The 19,552-nt window shown below is 42.3% G+C and overlaps 1 protein-coding gene across 1 annotated transcript in view; it reads left to right on the top strand.

Annotated features, from left to right (window-relative positions):
• The window catches only part of LOC134203233 (neurexin 1-like), a 134,407-nt gene that overhangs the window by 7,553 nt on the left and 107,302 nt on the right, over positions 1–19,552 (top strand). Inside the window, 2 exon segments of the mRNA XM_062678115.1 lie at positions 3,683–3,843; positions 3,969–3,995. Coding sequence (XP_062534099.1) covers positions 3,683–3,843; positions 3,969–3,995 — 188 coding nt within the window.

The following is a 19,552-nucleotide window of genomic DNA, read 5'->3' as shown; positions in this document are numbered from 1 at the left end:
TTACAGTATCATCAGCAAACAAATTAATGTCACAATAACGTAAGACCCGTCGCATGTCATTAATGTACATAATGAACAAAAGGGGCCTAATACACTTCCCTGTGGTACACCAAGGTCATTCTCCACGGGACACGACACATAATCATTGAAAGCAGTCCGTTGGGATCTGTCAGACAAATAGCTTTCAAACCATTTGTATGCAGAACCCGAAATTCCAAAGCGCTTAACAGTTTCCAACAATAAGGGCCGAGAAATTGTCTCAAAAGCGCGTTTGAGATCCAAAAACACAGCTAGAATAGTATCTTTACGCTCCATATTTTCCTTCCATTTAGATAATACCAAGTTCAATGCAGTTTCACAGGAATGACCTTCCCTGTAACCTGATTGTTCCGGTATTAACAAGTTATTACTATTTAAATATGTAATTAGCTGGCCTTTAACTACAAGTTCTAAAATTTTCTCTAATGTGTGCAACATGTTGATGGGACGAAACTCTTCGGCTTTTTTGTATTGGAATCACTAGTGATTCCTTCCAAACATGCGGCACGTGCCCAGTTTGTAACGATTCATTTATAAGGTCCAGCAAGTTGCGTCCAATGACATGAAAGCAATCTTGAATAACTCTAGCATTAACATTATCAACTCCAGCCGTTTTACCTAAAGAAAAGCAAATGTTTTTAAGTTCTTCAAAAGTAATCGGGTGAAAACAATCAAATCTACAGTTAATATTTATCGGCTGTTTTATTTCATCAGGCTCATCCACTAACTCGATAGATCGGTTAATGGATAAGACACTATTGACGAAATAATCGTTGAATTTAGATGCAATTTCTTGTTCTGACTGTTCTAATGTGCCATTGAAAGTTATGGACCGCGGCTTGCAACTACTAGGCTTTAATAATGATTTCAATATTTTCCATAACTCTTTGCTGTTGTTTTGATGCTGATAAATTTTCCTCTGAATATACTCGCAACGTGTACGTGTCAAAGATTGCGAATATTTGTTCCGCGCTACCTGATACCTATTCCAATGATTTTCATTATTAGTTCTACGAAACTTTTTATACAATTTATCTCTTTTACGTTTCCGGCGCAAAAGATCTAAATTATACCAGCTGTTAGAATTATGCAAAGTTACTAACTTCTGTTCTACTAATTGATTGGTACAGGCTTTCAAAACGTTTGTAAGAACAGCTGATCTTTCATCTATATTACCGGAATTTTCTTGAAAATCCACGTTTCTTTCGACAAGACCCGAAATTGCTTGTTTAGAATATTTTCTCCAGCACTTCATTTTAATTAAATTACTATCATTACTATTATTGTCGGAAACGTTAATGACTAGCGTTTCATGATCAGTTACTTTTAAATCATCACTCGTTTCGCTAGTTACAGAATCAAAATTTGTATACACATGATCAATCAAAGTTCTACTGTGCTGGGAAATACGCGTATGAGAATTTACTTTTTGTTTCAAATTAAAAAAATCCGCTAAATGTTTCAAATGATTCGAATTGGAATCGTCACACCAATTGATATTAAAATCACCAGCAATTACATTTAATTTACTAGGATCTATAAATGACTCAAACCAGTTTTCTAAAATTTCAATAAAACGCTGGTCACTAGCACTGGGAGAGTGATATAAAACACCATAATTACCCATCTTCATGCCACGTACAACTGCAATGCCTAAGAACCAGTTTCCATCACAAACTTCGTTTAATTGAAGCTTGAACTGAACTGATTCTTTGACATAAATAGCAACACCGCCAGTGTGTCTAGAATGTGATAAACAAGCAGCTACACTATAACCCGGAATGCTATACTGATCAAATGCTTCAATGTCGACTATATGAGTTTCAGATAAAAACACTAAAAATGGACGTTTATCTTCTACAATCTTACGTAATGCAACGTAGTTTGTAGACAAACCCGCAATATTCAAATACAAAATACCGAATCTGCTCACATTTCTACTAGAACTTGGTTGCTATTCATTGAAACGTAAGCTGCTCTTTTTCCGTTCAACTAATCGCTTATAAACACTACACTCAGTACTGAAGGCACTGTGGTTCACGTCCAATTTCATTTTACGTTCGGAATTCATTTTTATACAATTGACACATTTCAATACAGTTGACGTGCATTCGGATGTCTTGTGACGATCGCTGCACTTTGAGCACGCAATGCTGTTTTTGCAATCCGTACTCATGTGCCCAAATTCTCCACATTGAAAACATCTCAAAACACTAATTTCGGGAACAACAAGGCACCGATCAAACCTTATGTTAACTTTTCTCGCGGTCAACAAACAACTATAAGTCTCTTTATCGACTTCAATAACAACATTGTTCTTGTTATACTTAAAACGTGGATTTTCATACATTCTTATTACTTTAACATCATTTATTGCGATGTCTTCATTCTGATCTTTCAAAATCTGAATGAATTCATCGGAAGAAAACTTATCGCACATTCCCATCACTTTTAGTCTTGGCACCGATGAGGGAACAACAGCATTATAGTTTTCACCCAGATCGCTTTGAATGCCATTTTTCACAACATCAACATTAAATCCTGTTGCACACTCAGCAATAATAGAGCCATTTTTCCCGTTTCTAAAGTTACTGATCCTGTGTGTTTTCGGATCCAGTTTACTATTCAAAAATTTACGAGTATCATCGCTACTCTGGTTGGACTCTTTCGGTTTAATCACAATGACCGGACGAGCCTTACGAGGGACCTTTACTTCCTTAGGCGCAGTGACTTTTTTCATTACTTTGACGTTATTTTTCCCAACATTACTTTTAACAATATCCGCGAAACTAACATTTTCTGGCATTGCAATATCAGATGTGTCGTCAACATCTTGTACCTTACGCTTTTTCGTTTTGGGAGTCAAATTAGGCCCCGTAAGAGCAAGTCAAACCACCTTCCTTTTGCCAGTGAAGATATATCAGCTTCCACACTGATATTCTTCCCTCCCCCTTCATACGGGAGCTTTGCAGAAGAAAGGTCGTGTGATATGTGCCATCACAAATATTGCCCTCCGCTCGCTTTCAAATCGACTTCTATAAAAACATTCTTCATGCCTGCCGTATCCTAACGGAACTATCAATTCTATACTTTCGCCTCTAATTCTATCATGAACATGTACGTCCAAGTTTGGAAGATGATATTAGCATTTCCATATAATTATACAACAGCTGCCCTTGCGAGAAGTTGTTCCAGAACCAGCTAATAACGATGGGATATCTTAATTTCCAGTTTGGAGAATTTGATTACAAATCTAATGTGTCGCCTTCTGTTCTGTTACTTTTGCAACAACATGAAAAAAATGTTAATAGTTTTTGAAAAAAAACAAAATGAATAATTTGATATAATATATACCTAATAATATTGTCCACAGTTATTAGCGACAAGATTGTCATGCAAATTGTTGAGACTTGAAAATTGTTGAGACCGAAAAGAATCTAAATGCATCCGTCTTGAACTGCTTCAATTCCTCGTATTTCTTATTGATTAGGTACGGAGCGGAAGGACTCACTCCGCCCCACTCCACTATTTAAGTCATGCGCAACATATGCAGCAATCACTATTAAACCCTACTATAATTTTGACCAGTAGCCATCTCACAAACTAAAACCCCTACGTTTTATATTCCTTTTTTTCACCACAGGACACGGAACGGACTACCTGAATTTGGCCCTCCGAGACGGTGGTGTTTCGCTGACGATGGGCCTCTCGAACGGCAAACAAGAGATGCATATCAAACCGGCTCGGGTTCGCTTCGATGATCACCAGTGGCACAAGGTCACTGTCCACCGACGGATTCAAGAGGTAACAAAAAAAGGCGGAAATCCATATCTCTCTACTCGATGGAACGTGAATAAAATAATGATTTCAATTTCATCCCCACGCTGCTGCTCTCCACGATTCCGGAACCCCTTTTTCGAAAAACGCAGATCTCATCAATAACTAGCTTCTGCCGGGTAAGTTTTCAGTGCAAAGTGCAAATTATCTCTTTTTCTAGCGTCGTACGCCTACTACAGGAGTGTGTCTATACGATCGAAGATGATGGCACCGTAGTTGAAACGGCAGATAATGAGTTCGTAGAATAGAAGGGCAGAAACTTTCCTTAATTGCAACGATGAGTTGTTTTACTGCATTCACTGCGGCATAGGTAGTTAGCTTTGCAGCTCAACGGGGAAAACTTTTAGCACGGAAAATGGTTTTCTGTTTGCTGCATTTGTTGAAGACGTGGCAATTACAGGAAAACTCGAACCTGATCACGGCATTTTATTTGTTAATGATGACTGTTGATTTATAAACGAACATATTAAATGATGTTCATGCATTAATATTCCATTCAATCACATAGGTCCGAAGTATTTTGCGAATTATGTAGGTACACTTCGGAAGCTAATTTTTATCAAAATAGGATTCCATCCGAACCCCGAATGGGATTCTATCCGAACCCCGAATGGGATTCCATCCAAATCCCGAATGAGATTTCACCCGAATCCTAAATGGTATTCCGTCTGAATCCCTTTAATATTCTGATCTATTGGGTAAATTGGATTTTCGAATGTAAAATAATTTCTCCTGTTACGCCGTGTATGACTAAACTCAACAAAAATCTCCCAAGTGAACTTTTCTGAAGAATTATTTTTTCGTTTCAAGAAGTCGGGTTTTACGTGAGATTATAACTAGACCAACATTGGAACAGGAGGCCAAAATTTATTCTTTACAGTTCTTAGTCTATGTATATAATATGATAAGGAACTGTAAAAATAAATGTTGGCTGCTACGTCCTTTTCTAATGTTGGTCTAGATAACAAGAATAGCATTCCGAAGAATATGTTTTGGATGTCCGTTCTCTGTGTTTGAACTTTGTCACAGCAACTGCCGTTCGACTCCGCATTATTTGCCGAATCATAAGTTATCCCCATTAATCTTACTCGCAGGACATAATTTATCCCATTCTCTTGGATCCCACGTCAGCATCTTTCTGTCGAACCTAACCACCGGAACAATGCCATCCCTATACCTGCCCTACCCCGTTCGGCATCCGTCCTCACATTGAAGCATCATCATTATTAAGTCCTCGTTGGCAGCAGAAGTAGCAGCAGAAGCAGCAGCAGCGATGGCAGGCAACTACTCACTCAACGAAAATAATGAGTAAACTTAATTCCAATTAGCGTCTCATTAATTGCAAACTTCTTCGTCGCAGAGCTATTACCGGGCCCAAGAGGTTGACCCCCCTGACACCCTTGAGGTTCTAACATCGCTGTTATCGTTAAGGATGGTGGAAAACACATATCTGTTACACACGTGTACTCTGCCGGAAAGGAAATAAAACTTTAAATGCTGAATGCAAACAAAAATGACAGCGATGCTGATAGATGATGAATATCATTTGCGTGGCTTAATGCAACTCGAACCGGTTTGAGGAGAGTGGCTTCTTTATTAGAAATTTGACATCAGTTTGATCATGTAAAACAGTTCTGTGCTTATGCTCAGTGAATTACTGGAGCATTGAGTTTGTTGAAATTCCTTCGATTGTCATAAATATTTATTTATTTACTTGTCTTCAAACTAATTGTACAGACAAATACTACTAGCTAACTATGCTACTTGTAAACATACACGTGGTCATATTATTAGCAAAATAAACGTCGACCACAAGTATCACATGGGCTGGTTTGTCCAAAAACGGTGCGGTATGCTGGAAGACGTAGGAAATCTGTATAGCGGGTTGATCCAGCACGAACGTTGATGTTGACATTACTTAGCACGGTTGGATAGTCAATGTTGTGGGACAGAGTATCGAGCATGACTATGAACAACCGTTGCTAGCCAGAGATGACAAATGAATTAATCCACAGCTATGCTCATAATGGGGGATGCGGGCGAGGTCATTCCACGGTAGTCGACGAAGCGCAAATCGAATGAAATTTCGCTGAATTCATTCGATCCGATTACTCTGCACTACATGATAAGGAGCCCCCACAAGGACAGCATATTCCAGTGTACTGCAGACCCGGACACAGTAGACAGTTTTCGAGCAGTATTATATGGCAGCAAAATAAAATTTCCATTAAAAATTAGAAATTTTCCATAAATAATTAGGAAATTGCCAATAAAGAGAGTAGAGAGAGGGTATGGGTATGAGCAATAAATAAATATAAAATTTCCACAAATAAAACAAAATTTCCATAAACAATTAAGAATGTTCCACGAAAACAAAAATAAATATGCAAAAGCAAAATAGCAAATTATAAAAGAAGAATTTTCCATAAAGAAATACAAATGTTCCACGGAAATAATCAATAAAGAGCAATAAAAATAAGAAACGGTGCTTACCCTTGTGACACTGGCGGCAGACAGACTATAATCGAAGACAGACGAACTTCTCGATCTCCTGAGCGATATTACGTTGCATTTTTTGACGTTGATTGCACCGTGTACCATTTTTTCAAGGTGTCGATGTTAGCTTGAAGGGCACAGTATTCTGCTAAAGACACATTCCAGCGGAAAGCAACACCATGTGGAGCCGACTTTCAGCGAGCAATTAGGTCTGCACTTGAAAATTAGCTTCGGGACATAAAATTGAACAGGTATGAAATTATCCGCCCATGGCTTAAGCGTTGTGAGATATCGTAAAGGAGGCGAATGTCCCCGGTTGCGGCGGCTCTCTCTCATTCGTCGGCCAGAGAGTCTGCCCACGCTCGCTTATCCCGTCGACATGAGCGTTTTAATTCCTTCTCAAGAGCCGCGTATCGTTGACGGGCTAAGACTTTGTCTCCTCTGGTTTTTGATCGCTCTATCGCGGCTTTGGCTTCTCTTCGCTCTTCTATCTTCATGCAGGTCTCATCGGTGATCCATTGTTTTCTCTGGGTGCGTAGTTCGCCCAGATTGCTCTCGCTGGTGGCGATGAAGGCATTCTTGATGGCGGTCCATTGGTCTTCTACGCTGCCACCTTCCGGAATATCTGCAGCACGCGTCTCCAGCGGCGAGGCGGCTTTGTACCAGTGTGGGGATGTAATGCCAATAAGAAGAAGGATGTTCCGGATGTTTCTCCAGGAATTCGTCCAGATATTCCTTCAGGAATTTGTACAGATATTCCTCCCGGAATTTCTCTTGATATTCCTCGAAAAATTGCTCCAGGAGTTCCTAAAAATATTCCTCCAGGCATTCATCCGGAAATTCCTCAAGGAATTCGTCCGGATATTCCTCCAAAAAATTGTCCATGTAATAGTCCTGAAATCTCACCAGATGTTTCTCCAGGAATTCCTCTGGTTATTCCTCCAGGAGTTCCTCCGGACAATCCTCCAGGAATTCTTCTGGATATTCCACCAGGAAGCCTACCGAGCCTCTTGAAAGGAGGCTTCCGAGCCTCTTGAAAGGAGGCTTCCGAGCCTCTTGAAAGGAGGCTTCCGAGCCTCTTGAAAGGAGGCTTCCGAGCCTTTTGAAAGGAGGCTTCCGAGCCTCTTGAAAGGAGGCTTCCGAGCCTCTTGAAAGGAGGCTTCCGAGCCTCTTGAAAGGAGGCTTCTGAGTCTCTTGAAAGGAGGCTTCCGAGCCTCTTGAAAGGAGGCTTCTGAGCCTCTTGAAAGGAGGCTTCTGAGCCTCTTGAAAGGAGGCTTCTGAGCCTCTTGAAAGGCGGCTTCTGAGCCTCGTGAAAGGAGGCTCTGAGTTTCTTGAAAGGAGGCTTCTGAGCCTCTTGAAAGGAGGCTTCCGAGCCTCTTGAAAGGAGGCTTCCTGAGCCTCTTGAAAGGAGGCTTCCGAGCCTCTTGAAAGGAGGCTCTGAGCCTCTTGAAAGGAGGCCTGAGCCTCTTGAAAGGAGGCTTCGAGCTCTTGAAAGGAGGCTTCTGAGCCTCTTGAAAGGAGGCTTCTGAGCCTCTTGAAAGGAGGCCTGAGCCTCTTGAAGGAGGCTCTGAGCCTCTTGAAAGGAGGCTCTGAGCCTCTTGAAAGGAGGCTTCCGAGCCTCTTGAAAGGAGGCTTGAGCCTTCTTGAAAGGAGGCTCTGAGCCTCTTGAAAGGAGGCTTCTGAGCCTCTTGAAAGGAGGCTTCTGAGCCTCTTGAAAGGAGGCTTCCTGAGCCTCTTGAAAGGAGGCTTCTGAGCCTCTTGAAAGGAGGCTTCTGAGCCTCTTGAAAGGAGGCTTCTGAGCCTCTTGAAAGGAGGCTTCCGAGCCTCTTGAAAGGAGGCTTCTGAGCCTCTTGAAAGGAGGCTTCCTGAGCCTCTTGAAAGGAGGCTTCCGAGCCTCTTGAAAGGAGGCTTCCAGGCCTCTTGAAGGAGGCTCTGGAGCCTCTTGAAAGGAGGCTTCTGAGCCTCTTGAAAGGAGGCTTCTGGAGCTCTTGAAAGGAGGCCTGGAGCCTCTTGAAAGGAGGCTTCTGAGCCTCTTGAAAGGAGGCTTCTGAGCCTCTTGAAAGGAGGCTTTGAGCCTCTTGAAAGGAGGCTTCTGAGCCTCTTGAAAGGAGGCCTGAGCCTCTTGAAAGGAGGCTTCCTGAGCCTCTTGAAAGGAGGCTTCCTGAGCCTCTTGAAAGGAGGCTTCTGAGCCTCTTGGAAAGGAGGCTTCTGAGCCTCTTGAAAGGAGGCTTCCTGAGCCTCTTGAAAGGAGGCTTCCTGAGCCTCTTGAAAGGAGGCTTCTGAGCCTCTTGAAAGGAGGCTTCCTGAGCCTCTTGAAAGGAGGCTTCTGAGCTCTCTTGAAAGGAGGCTTCTGAGCCTCTTGAAAGGAGGCTTCTGAGCCTCTTGAAAGGAGGCTTCCAGGCCTCTTGAAAGGAGGCTTCCGAGCCTCTTGAAAGGAGGCTTCTGAGCCTCTTGAAAGGAGGCTTGAGGCCTCTTGAAAGGAGGCTTGAGCCTCTTGAAAGGAGGCTTCTGAGCCTCTTGAAAGGAGGCTTCTGAGCCTCTTGAAGGAGGCTTCCGAGCCTCTTGAAAGGAGGCCTGAGCCTCTTGAAAGGAGGGGCCTGAGCCTCTGAAAGGAGGCTTCCTGAGCCTCTTGAAAGGAGGCTTCCTGAGCCTCTTGAAAGGAGGCTTCCGAGCCTCTTGAAAGGAGGCTTCCAGCCTCTTGAAAGGAGGCTTCTGGAGCCTCTTGAAAGGAGGCTTGAGCCTCTTGAAAGGAGGCCTGGGCCTCTTGAAAGGAGGCTTCTGAGCCTCTTGAAAGGAGGCTTCCTGAGCCTCTTGAAAGGAGGCTCTGAGCCTCTTGAAGGAGGCTTCTGGAGCCTCTTGAAAGGAGGCTTCCGAGCCTCTTGAAAGGAGGCTCTGAGCCTCTTGAAAGGAGGCTTCCCTGAGCCTCTTGAAAGGAGGCTTCCTGAGCCTCTTGAAAGGAGGCTTGGAGCCTCTTGAAAGGAGGCTTCCGAGCCTCTTGAAAGGAGGCCTGAGCCTCTTGAAAGGAGGCTTCTGAGCCTCTTGAAGGAGGCTTCCTGAGCCTCTTGAAAGGAGGCTTCTGAGCCTCTTGAAAGGAGGCTTCCGAGCCTCTTGAAAGGAGGCTTCTGAGCCTCTTGAAAGGAGGCTTCTGAGCCTCTTGAAAGGAGGCTCTGAGCCTCTTGAAAGGAGGCTTCTGAGCCTCTTGAAAGGAGGCCTGAGCCTCTTGAAAGGAGGCTTCCGGGCCTCTTGAAAGGAGGCTTCCGAGCCTCTTGAAAGGAGGCTCTGAGCCTCTTGAAAGGAGGCTTCCGAGGCCTCTTGAAAGGAGGCTTCCGGAGCTCTTGAAGGAGGCTTCCTGAGCCTCTTGAAAGGAGGCTTCTGAGCCTCTTGAAAGGAGGCTTGAGCCTCTTGAAAGGAGGCTTCCGAGCCTCTTGAAGGAGGCTTCTGAGCCTCTTGAAAGGAGGCTTCTGAGGCCTCTTGAAAGGAGGCTTCCTGAGCCTCTTGAAAGGAGGCTTCTGAGCCTCTTGAAAGGAGGCTTCCAGAGCCTCTTGAAAGGAGGCTTCTGAGCTCTTGAAAGGAGGCTTGAGCCTCTTGAAAGGAGGCTTCCTGAGCCTCTTGAAAGGGAGGCTCTGAGCCTCTTGAAAGGAGGCTTCCGAGCCTCTTGAAGGAGGCCTGGGCCTCTTGAAAGGAGGCTTCCTGAGCCTCTTGAAAGGAGGCTTCCTGAGCCTCTTGAAAGGAGGCTCTGAGCCTCTTGAAAGGAGGCTTCTGAGCCTCTGAAAGGAGGCTCTGAGCCTCTTGGAAAGGAGGCTTCTGAGCCTCTTGAAAGGAGGCTTGAGCCTCTTGAAAGGAGGCTTCTGAGCCTCTTGAAAGGAGGCTTCTGAGCCTCTTGAAAGGAGGCTCTGAGCCTCTTGAAAGGAGGCTCTGAGCCTCTTGAAAGGAGGCTTCCTGAGCCTCTTGAAAGGAGGCTCTGAGCCTCTTGAAAGGAGGCTTCCGGGCCTCTTGAAAGGAGGCTCTGAGCCTCTTGAAAGGAGGCTTCCTGAGCTCTCTGAAAGGAGGCTTCCTGAGCCTCTTGAAAGGAGGCCTGAGCCTCTTGAAAGGAGGCTTCTGAGCCTCTTGAAAGGAGGCTTCCTGAGCCTCTTGAAAGGAGGCTTCTGAGCCTCTTGAAAGGAGGCTTCCGAGCCTCTTGAAAGGAGGCTTCCTGAGCCTCTTGAAGGAGGCTTCCTGAGCCTCTTGAAAGGAGGCTTCCTGAGCCTCTTGGAAAGGAGGCTTCCTGAGCCTCTTGAAAGGAGGCCTGAGCCTCTTGAAAGGAGGCTTCTGAGCCTCTTGAAAGGAGGCTCTGAGCCTCTTGAAAGGAGGCTTCCTGAGCTCTTGAAAGGAGGCTTCTGAGCCTCTTGAAAGGAGGCTTGGAGCCTCTTGAAAGGAGGCTTCCTGAGCCTCTTGAAAGGAGGCTTCCTGAGCCTCTTGAAAGGAGGCTCTGAGCCTCTTGAAAGGAGGCTTCCAGAGCCTCTTGAAAGGAGGCTTCCGAGCCTCTTGAAGGAGGCTCTGAGCCTCTTGAAAGGAGGCTTCCTGAGCCTCTTGAAAGGAGGCTTCTGAGCCTCTTGAAAGGAGGCTTCTGAGCCTCTTGAAAGGAGGCTTCCGAGCCTCTTGAAAGGAGGCTTCCTGAGCCTCTTGAAAGGAGGCTTCCGAGCCTCTTGAAAGGAGGCTTCTGAGCCTCTTGAAAGGAGGCTCTGAGCCTCTTGAAAGGAGGCTTCCGAGCCTCTTGAAAGGAGGCTTCCGAGCCTCTTGAAAGGAGGCTTCTGAGCCTCTTGAAAGGAGGCTTCCAGCCTCTTGAAAGGAGGCTTCCTGAGCTCTTGAAAGGAGGCTTCCGGGCCTCTTGAAAGGAGGCTTGAGCCTCTTGAAAGGAGGCTTCTGAGCCTCTTGAAAGGAGGCTTCCGAGCCTCTTGAAAGGAGGCTTCTGAGCCTCTTGAAAGGAGGCTTCCGAGGCCTCTTGAAAGGAGGCTTCCTGACATTTTTAAAGGAGGCTTCCGAGCCTCTTGAAAGGAGGCTTCCGAGCTTCTTGAAAGGAGGCTTCCGGGCCTCTTGAAAGAAGGCTTCCGAGCCTCTTGGAAGAAGGCTTCCGAGCCTCTTGGAAGGAGGCTTCCGAGCCTCTTGAAAATAGGCTTCCGAGCCTCTTGAAAATAGGCTTCCGAGCCTTTTGAAAGGAGGCTCTTGAGCCTCTTGAAAGGAGGCTCTTGAGCCTCTTGAAAGGAGGCTCCTGAGCCTCTTAAAAGGAGGCTTCCGAGCCTCTTGAAAGAAGGCTTCCGAGCCTCTTGAAAGGAGGCTTCCGAGCCTCTTGAAAGGAGGCTTCCGAGCCTCTAGAAAGGAGGCTTCCGAGCCTCTTGTAAGGAGGCTTCCGAGCCTCTTGAAAGGAGGCTTCTGAGCCTCTTGAAAGGAGGCTTCTGAGCCTCTTGAAAGGAGGCTTCTGAGCCTCTTGAAAGGAGGCTTCCGAGCCTCTTGAAAGGAGGCTTCCGAGCCTCTTGAAAGGAGGCTTCTGAGCCTCTTGAAAGGAGGCTTCTGAGCCTCTTGAAAGGAGGCTTCTAAGCCTCTTGAAAGGAGGCCTGAGCCTCTTGAAAGGAGGCTTCCTGAGCCTCTTGAAAGGAGGCTTCCGAGCCTCTTGAAAGGAGGCTTCTGAGCTTCTTGAAAGGAGGCTTCCTGGAGCCTCTTGAAAGGAGGCTTCCTGAGCCTCTTGAAAGGAGGCTTCCGAGCCTCTTGAAAGGAGGCTTCTGAGCCTCTTGAAAGGAGGCTTCCGAGCCTCTTGAAAGGAGGCTTCTGAGCCTCTTGAAAGGAGGCCTGAGCCTCTTGAAAGGAGGCTTCTGAGCCTCTTGAAAGGAGGCTTCCGAGGCCTCTTGAAAGGAGGCTTCTGAGCCTCTTGAAAGGAGGCTTCTGAGCTCTTGAAAGGAGGCTTCCGGAGCCTCTTGAAAGGAGGCTTCTGAGCCTCTTGAAAGGAGGCTCTGAGCTCTCTTGAAAGGAGGCTTCCGAGCCTCTTGAAAGGAGGCTTCCAGAGCCTCTTGAAAGGAGGCTCTGAGCTCTCTTGAAAGGAGGCTTCTGAGCCTCTTGAAAGGAGGCTTCCTGAGCCTCTTGAAAGAGGCTTCTGAGCCTCTTGAAAGGAGGCTTCTGAGCCTCTTGTAAGGAGGCTCTGAGCCTCTTGAAAGGAGGCTCTGAGCCTCTTGAAAGGAGGCTTCTGAGCCTCTTGAAAGGAGGCTTCTGAGCTCTTGAAAGGAGGCTTCCTGAGCCTCTTGAAAGGAGGCTTCTGAGCCTCTTGAAAGGAGGCTTCTGAGCCTCTTGAAAGGAGGCTTCTGAGCCTCTTGAAAGGAGGCTTCTGAGCCTCTTGAAAGGAGGCTTCGAGCCTCTTGAAAGGAGGCTTCCGAGCCTCTTGAAAGGAGGCTTCTGAGCCTCTTGAAAGGAGGCTTCTGAGCTCTTGAAAGGAGGCTTCCTGAGCCTCTTGAAAGGAGGCTTCTGAGCCTCTTGAAAGGAGGCTTCTGAGCCTCTTGAAAGGAGGCTTCTGAGCCTCTTGAAAGGAGGCTTCCGAGCCTCTTGAAAGGAGGCCCGAGCCTCTTGAAAGGAGGCTTCCGAGCCTCTTGAAAGGAGGCTTCCGAGGCTCTTGAAAGGAGGCTTCTGAGCCTCTTGAAAGGAGGCTTCCGAGCCTCTTGAAAGGAGGCTTCCGAGCCTCTTGAAAGGAGGCTTCCGAGCCTCTTGAAAGGAGGCTTCCGAGCCTCTTGAAAGGAGGCTTCCGAGCCTCTTGAAAGGAGGCTTCCGAGCCTCTTGAAAGGAGGCTTCCGAGCCTCTTGAAAGGAGGCTTACGAGTTGCTTCGGAAAGAGCCTTTTGAAAGGAGGCTTCCAAGCTTCTTGCAACGAAGCCAAGCTTTTCGGAAAAAAAGCTTTATGTCTTTCAACTGGAAGCTTCAGAACCTTTAATTTTTTTTTTAGTTCGCAAGCATATTTATCAATATATTTTTTTTTTGAATAAGTTTTTATTGGAATTATAATACATCCGCCATTATGCATTTTTGTTCGAGGTACCCCCTGGGGTACATGTACCCCAGGTTGATAACCGCTGATCTAATATATGCTTTCATCTCATAGACTAGGTGTTCCGTGTTTTCTTAACACTATCATGCTTATTTGCTATGTTACATATTTGTTATTATTAATACATTTCAATTGCCTCTGGCAGTTGGGATTTTTCCGCAAACAACAATGATTTTCATGAAATAACTTTCACTGCGTGTGGTTTATTATGAATAATTTCTGAGTACCTGTTAAGAATTTTGTAAACCTTCTAGACAATAAATTACGGGTTCTGTTCATGAATTTTAAAATTTAAAATAAATTTAAAAATTGAAAATTATTCTTTTTCTGATTTTGTCACATTTCCTATTTTATCACCCCAAAATTCACCAGGGCAGTGATAACATCAAAATATCACTGTATTTCGCAGAAAAATAAACTTGTCATTCCAATTAAATAAACTCTTTATCTTACATCTAGACATGACAATAAACCAACACCTACTTCAACAATGACCTCCTGGCAGCCATTATTGTCCATTGATCCTGTATGAAACGTGTGGTAGCGCAATACAATGTCCCATTTCCTTTAGCTTATGAAAGGATAAAGGAGTTGTTCAACAACAAGAGCGAACACGACTGCTTCCAGTTGTGAATGTCATCATACTACTTCCAGCAGCATGAGTATAATATATTGTATGTAACTATAGAACCACTCAACCGCCAAAGTCAAAGACCTTTCCGGACAAACAAGTGGCGATGATGGGATGTCATTCGACAACGACGTCCCCACATTTGGCATGAGGAAAATTGGTCTCATTTGTCGTTGCCTCCTATCCTATACTGGATAATGGGAGAACTATAGAAAGGACCTCTAAGAATGTCTCACTATGTGCAAAAGTTGTAACGAATATCAACTTTGAAGAAAAATATACAATGAACGCATAATTTTATTTGTTAATATTTAGGAAATACAACCAATGGTCAAAAATATCTCTGTTACCCTATGAGCAAAGGATGTGCAAAGTGGTGGCTTACCCTGACAAATCGAACAATCGAATGCTTCTGCTGAGGCTGTATCTGAGCTCAGCTGATGAGAGCCGAAGGTTAAACTAATTTTCCAAATTCTCTTTTTCTGTGTGTTACCTCCCTAGGTGGGAGGGTGGCGTAAAAGCGAATTTGTCAGTTGTGCCACATTGAAATTTGGGACTCGGAAAACAATCCAATTTAGTTGTCAATTTCAGAAATGTTCAAGCTGATATCTCCAATCTAAACGTTCATAGCGGATGGATAGGATTTGGAGATAGAAGTCTTCGTAATTACTAGGTGCCAGATTTAGCTTCCCGATTCAGGGTTATCAAATGTAATGTAGCGTGAAAGTGATTGACATTGCTAGTCAGCATTCGTTGCCAAAAAGCATTTCGTCCTATATCCAAAGTAAATGTCATGTTAAACTATGAGTCATATGCACGTTCCTCTTTATTTGCCTTACAAAATGGACAAATCGGGTTTCCTTTCATGGTATAACGAATTGCGGGATGCCAACAGTTTGTGAAATGCGATTACTGCAGAGCGATTCCAAGCAACAGCATCAAAATTTAAGAAAATTTTTAATTCATGATTTTCTATTGAGTTGTAACTTTGCACAGTTTTTCAATTTCATCTAAATCGTCATTTTTCGATATCAAATCTTCATATTGAGTCACGACTAACTTTTCAAAAGGGTGTATGTGAAAATGGTTCAAAAATATTTGAAAAGCTGCACAGCAAAAACGGAATGTTCGATTATTATGATTTTTTCAGCAAAGTTAGGCAACTAAATGGTGATTCTTAAGAAAATGCGCACAGTAAAAAAAAAATTTTTTTGCCTTTAAAAATATCATTTTTGTCACAAAAACTCAAATATCTCAAAACCCTATCTTTTTTCGAACGTAATTTTTTTTAGGGAAAACGGTCCATTATATTAGCTATCTACCATAAAAATTTGGTGATGGTAAACTAATAAACAAAAAAGTTATGACATTTCAAACATTTCACAATTTTCACATATAGTAAACAAAAAAAAATTTCCGTGTATTTTTTTTTTTCAAGAGTCGCAGTTTGATGCTGATTTTATTGTTAAGGGCCTTGCGTGAGTTAAACAAGTTGTTTGTATGATATTCCATATTTATGTATTCATCGATATTATGTATATTATATGTATAAATATTATATGTATAAATAAATAAAAATGAATTAATATTATCCTAAGTATTAAATTAAATGTGGCAGTTACACAATGTTGTTATAGAAACTCTAAGAGTTTTGGGTTTGAATTTTGGTATGGGTTATGATATCATGAAAACAGTTTATTAATACTTATTTTTATTTATTTTATTCAAATTTTTAAAATATCGAACACTTTTTGAATTATTATCAGCACAGTTTGAGTATAGTTTTGCTTTAATTTTATTTTCCGACAATGGAATGAAACAGTGAAATTTTGGGTTCCTTGGATCGTTTTCGCGTTATTAAATTGTTCGCTGAGCTCTGAAGCCTTTATTTCGTACTCTTCAGTAGTAGTAAAACAAAATGATAATTTGGTTAAATCTTTTCTTTTCTACGATTTGCCCAATCAAAAGTTCTTTCGCAGTTTTAATTGGATGCTCACGTGCTTGGGCTAAACTTGCTCTTGTGGCCATGCGCTTTATTGTTCCTCCAATATGATCACAAGGACCTTTGCCATGTGATGTAGCGAAAAAATGCCATTCTGCATCAATTCCGTACATTGATTTAAATTGACATAGGCTCGAAAAATTCTTACGATTTTTGTACTGCGACGCTGCTCCATCAGACATGAAATATATCTTTTGACTTCTTTATGCTTATCAACGCGTAAAAAGTTAATCATTTTTCAATGAACAAGTTTACGGATACTGAATCGTGTCTTAAATCTTCGGAAATTATAATAAAACTTAAGTGTTCAATTTGCGTACTTCCATTAAAATAAATAACGAATGGATGAATTGTAGCTTGTTGTACGTTCCAGTGATGGGACTGCACTTCATCTTGCAATACAAAGCTGTAATTTTCAGAAAAATCACAAATGACTAAAATTCACCATTTTGTAAATGTATTTTTCGTATTTTTAAAAAGCTGGATTGTTCTGTTTTAATGAAATCGTGAGGGAGTAAACTTTCTAATTTCAAGCAAAAATATGACACAAACTCATCTACAGGTTTTACAATAGTTTCTATGTCACACCTATCCGTGGTCACCCATTGCTCAAATGATAACTGATCAATATATTTTTCTTCAAACTCAGCGAATAAAGTATTTTCCAATGATGAAGAATCTGGACAATCCGAACAAGATCGTAGATAGCAATTTGATGTTGTATTTTCACACAAAGACTACCAGTTAACATTTTAATATCCTTTGTTAAATTGATTCTTTTCAAACTATGTAAAATAAGATTAATATTCTCATGGGTTGTGCACACACACACATTATGTGTTCCTGAATTGGAAAGAAGCTTACATTGCCTTGGCCGAAGGCTTGCAAATGAGGAAAAACCTATTTTAATATTATCGTGAATTTCCTTGAAGCGTGTGTACGCTTCTTTCAAAGTCGTCATCATTAATCGTTTTTGGATTGCTTGACGCTTTCCATCTTTTTACTGATACATAATCTTTTTGACCAGGCATAGCTCGACTTACTTCATCATCTTCAAAATATTGAACTACTATTTCTTTTGTCTCATCTGTTAATGCAGTACTAGACCTAGTATTTTTGGTTGAAAGACAGTTATTCTTCAATTGTTTTGCCTCTTTTACTGTATTTCTATTGGTTTTGAACTCATCAATGGCATCCTGAATAGACCACGAACTTGGCAGCATCGACAAAATCAATAATTTTTCTTTCCTTGTCGTGGCTGCATTCGAGAACCTTTCCTTCATATTTATAATTACCTCATCGTAGTCTGTATTTTCCACATCATCAGGTCCTAATTTGAAGAGGTTTCTTCGTACAGCTTCGTTTATTTCACGGTATTTTTCTCCGGGTAATAAACGTAGTCCATCTTACTCCATTTAATCGGAGTCACTTTTATCCCAGCTATGCCCTCGTTAAAGCGTTCGATGTTGACCTTTTGGATACACTCATCTTCCGATTGATTTGTTGAAACAGATTTCGCTGATGGTACGGTGGCAAGGCTCTCAGCACTTAATACTTCTGGTAATTCCTCAGTTGTTGTCGATACATCTGGCAATTCCTCAGTTGCTGTCGTTTTCGAACTTCCTGCGCTCTGCTCAACCGATGATATACAGATTGCTCTTTTGTCAACGTTTAGACGGCAGGACGTGCAAATGCGTAAATTTGTATTCAATGTGGACATTGGAGCATAACCAGTCGCTTTCAGTTTATCTATGGTGCTTTCGGTGAGATTTCGTAACTCTTTTGAACACTTTTTTCCATCAAACGGCCTACAACAGTTGAGAAAGCGGCTACTCATGTTGTTCGTAATATTTCAATAAACAAAATCACTTTTAAGTTTTTACTGACTAGTTTGGTGTCATTTGCTTGACTGAAGAAAAAATTACTATAAGATCTTTAACAACCTTAGTAGTAGTAATTTTTGCTTTTTCGTGAGCATTGTCATGGTATGTACCTATCATGCAATTGATGTAGTTTAAGATACCCGTCTCCTCCCGATCATAAAGTCTGTTCGCTAAGAGGTATATTGGTTGCAGGTAAGCTATAGACGTACACGTGTATATAAATCTTTGATTTTGCAGCTTTTGTCTTAAAAATAACATTTCTGATATGTTTCTATCAACGTTATTATCAACAGGTTTCAACACTATTAAAAGAATTTTTCGCCAGTCACGTGCAATGAAAATTATGACACTATCAATACTTTTGATCACAACACTGGATCGTGTCTAAGTTTCTTATAGATGCTATGAATAATTAAATCAAAATATCATGAAAACAACTTGTTTAAATCACGTCCCTTAACAATAAAATCTGCATCAAACTGCAATTCTCGAAATAACTTACACAGAAAAAAAATTTTTTTACTAAATGTGAAAATTGTGAAATGTTTGAAATGTCATAACTTTTTTGTTTATTAGTTTACCATCACCAAATTTTTATGGTAGATAGCTAATATAATGGACCGTTTTCCCTAAAAAAATTACGTTCGAAAAAAGATAGGGTTTTGAGATATTTGAGTTTTTGTGACAAAAATGATATTTTTAAAGGCAAAAAAAATTTTTTTTACTGTGCACATTTTCTTAAGAATCACCATTTAGTTGTCTAACTTTGCTGAAAAAATCATAACAATCGAACATTCCGTTTTTGCTGTGCAGCTTTTTAAATATTTTTGAACCATTTTCACATACACCCTTTTGAAAAGTTAGTCGTGACTCAATATGAAGATTTGATATCGAAAAATGACGATTTAGATGAAATTGAAAAACTGTGCAGAGTTTCAAATATTTTCGAAATGGTCGCTCAGGATCGACTGACATGCCCCCGTGGAATGCCTCTGCATGCCTCCTAAGTCACCACATCACACAGCACAGTCAGAGAAAAGGATAGAAAAAAACGGCCGGAAACTGCAAATATAGTTAAAATCCAACTAGACCACCATCTGGGATCGGAACACTGCTGAACACCCGTCCCGGTTACCATCCAGCCATCGTTCTCGTAAACCGAGTTAAATTACTCGGAAAAGATCCCGAAAGCGGTTGCAGCAACGGCAGTGGCAAAGCCAAAGTTTGCTACTGCCTCTCTTACACAATGCTTCTGCTACACTTTGGACATTGCAACACACTCCCCACGCACACATTTTCTATGATAAAGTGAACAAAAATGCAAATAGCGCCATAAATTTCCAAGTGGAGGAACGGGCGGAACGGTAGCAGAAACGCACAAATTGGCGAAACTTTCTGCGCTTCATGTATTCTAGTCCGGGGGTGCCGGGAGACTTAGGTTCTTGTGTGGAATAAGTATGGGTAAAAGGAAATAAGCTTTCCATAATGGGCCAGCTCGCATCATCGAAGGAAATCGAGGAATGCTAGTTTTGAAAAGTTTCAACTGAGATGAAGAGGCAAAAGTAACAATCACATTCACATGAAGTTTTTTCTTCCATCAAA

Source organism: Armigeres subalbatus, unplaced genomic scaffold (assembly GCF_024139115.2).
Source record: "Armigeres subalbatus isolate Guangzhou_Male unplaced genomic scaffold, GZ_Asu_2 Contig1706, whole genome shotgun sequence".
Lineage (NCBI taxonomy): Eukaryota > Metazoa > Arthropoda > Insecta > Diptera > Culicidae > Armigeres > Armigeres subalbatus.
The sequence above is the reverse complement of the archived record's forward strand: the minus strand, read 5'-3'. Positions and strand labels throughout refer to the sequence as shown.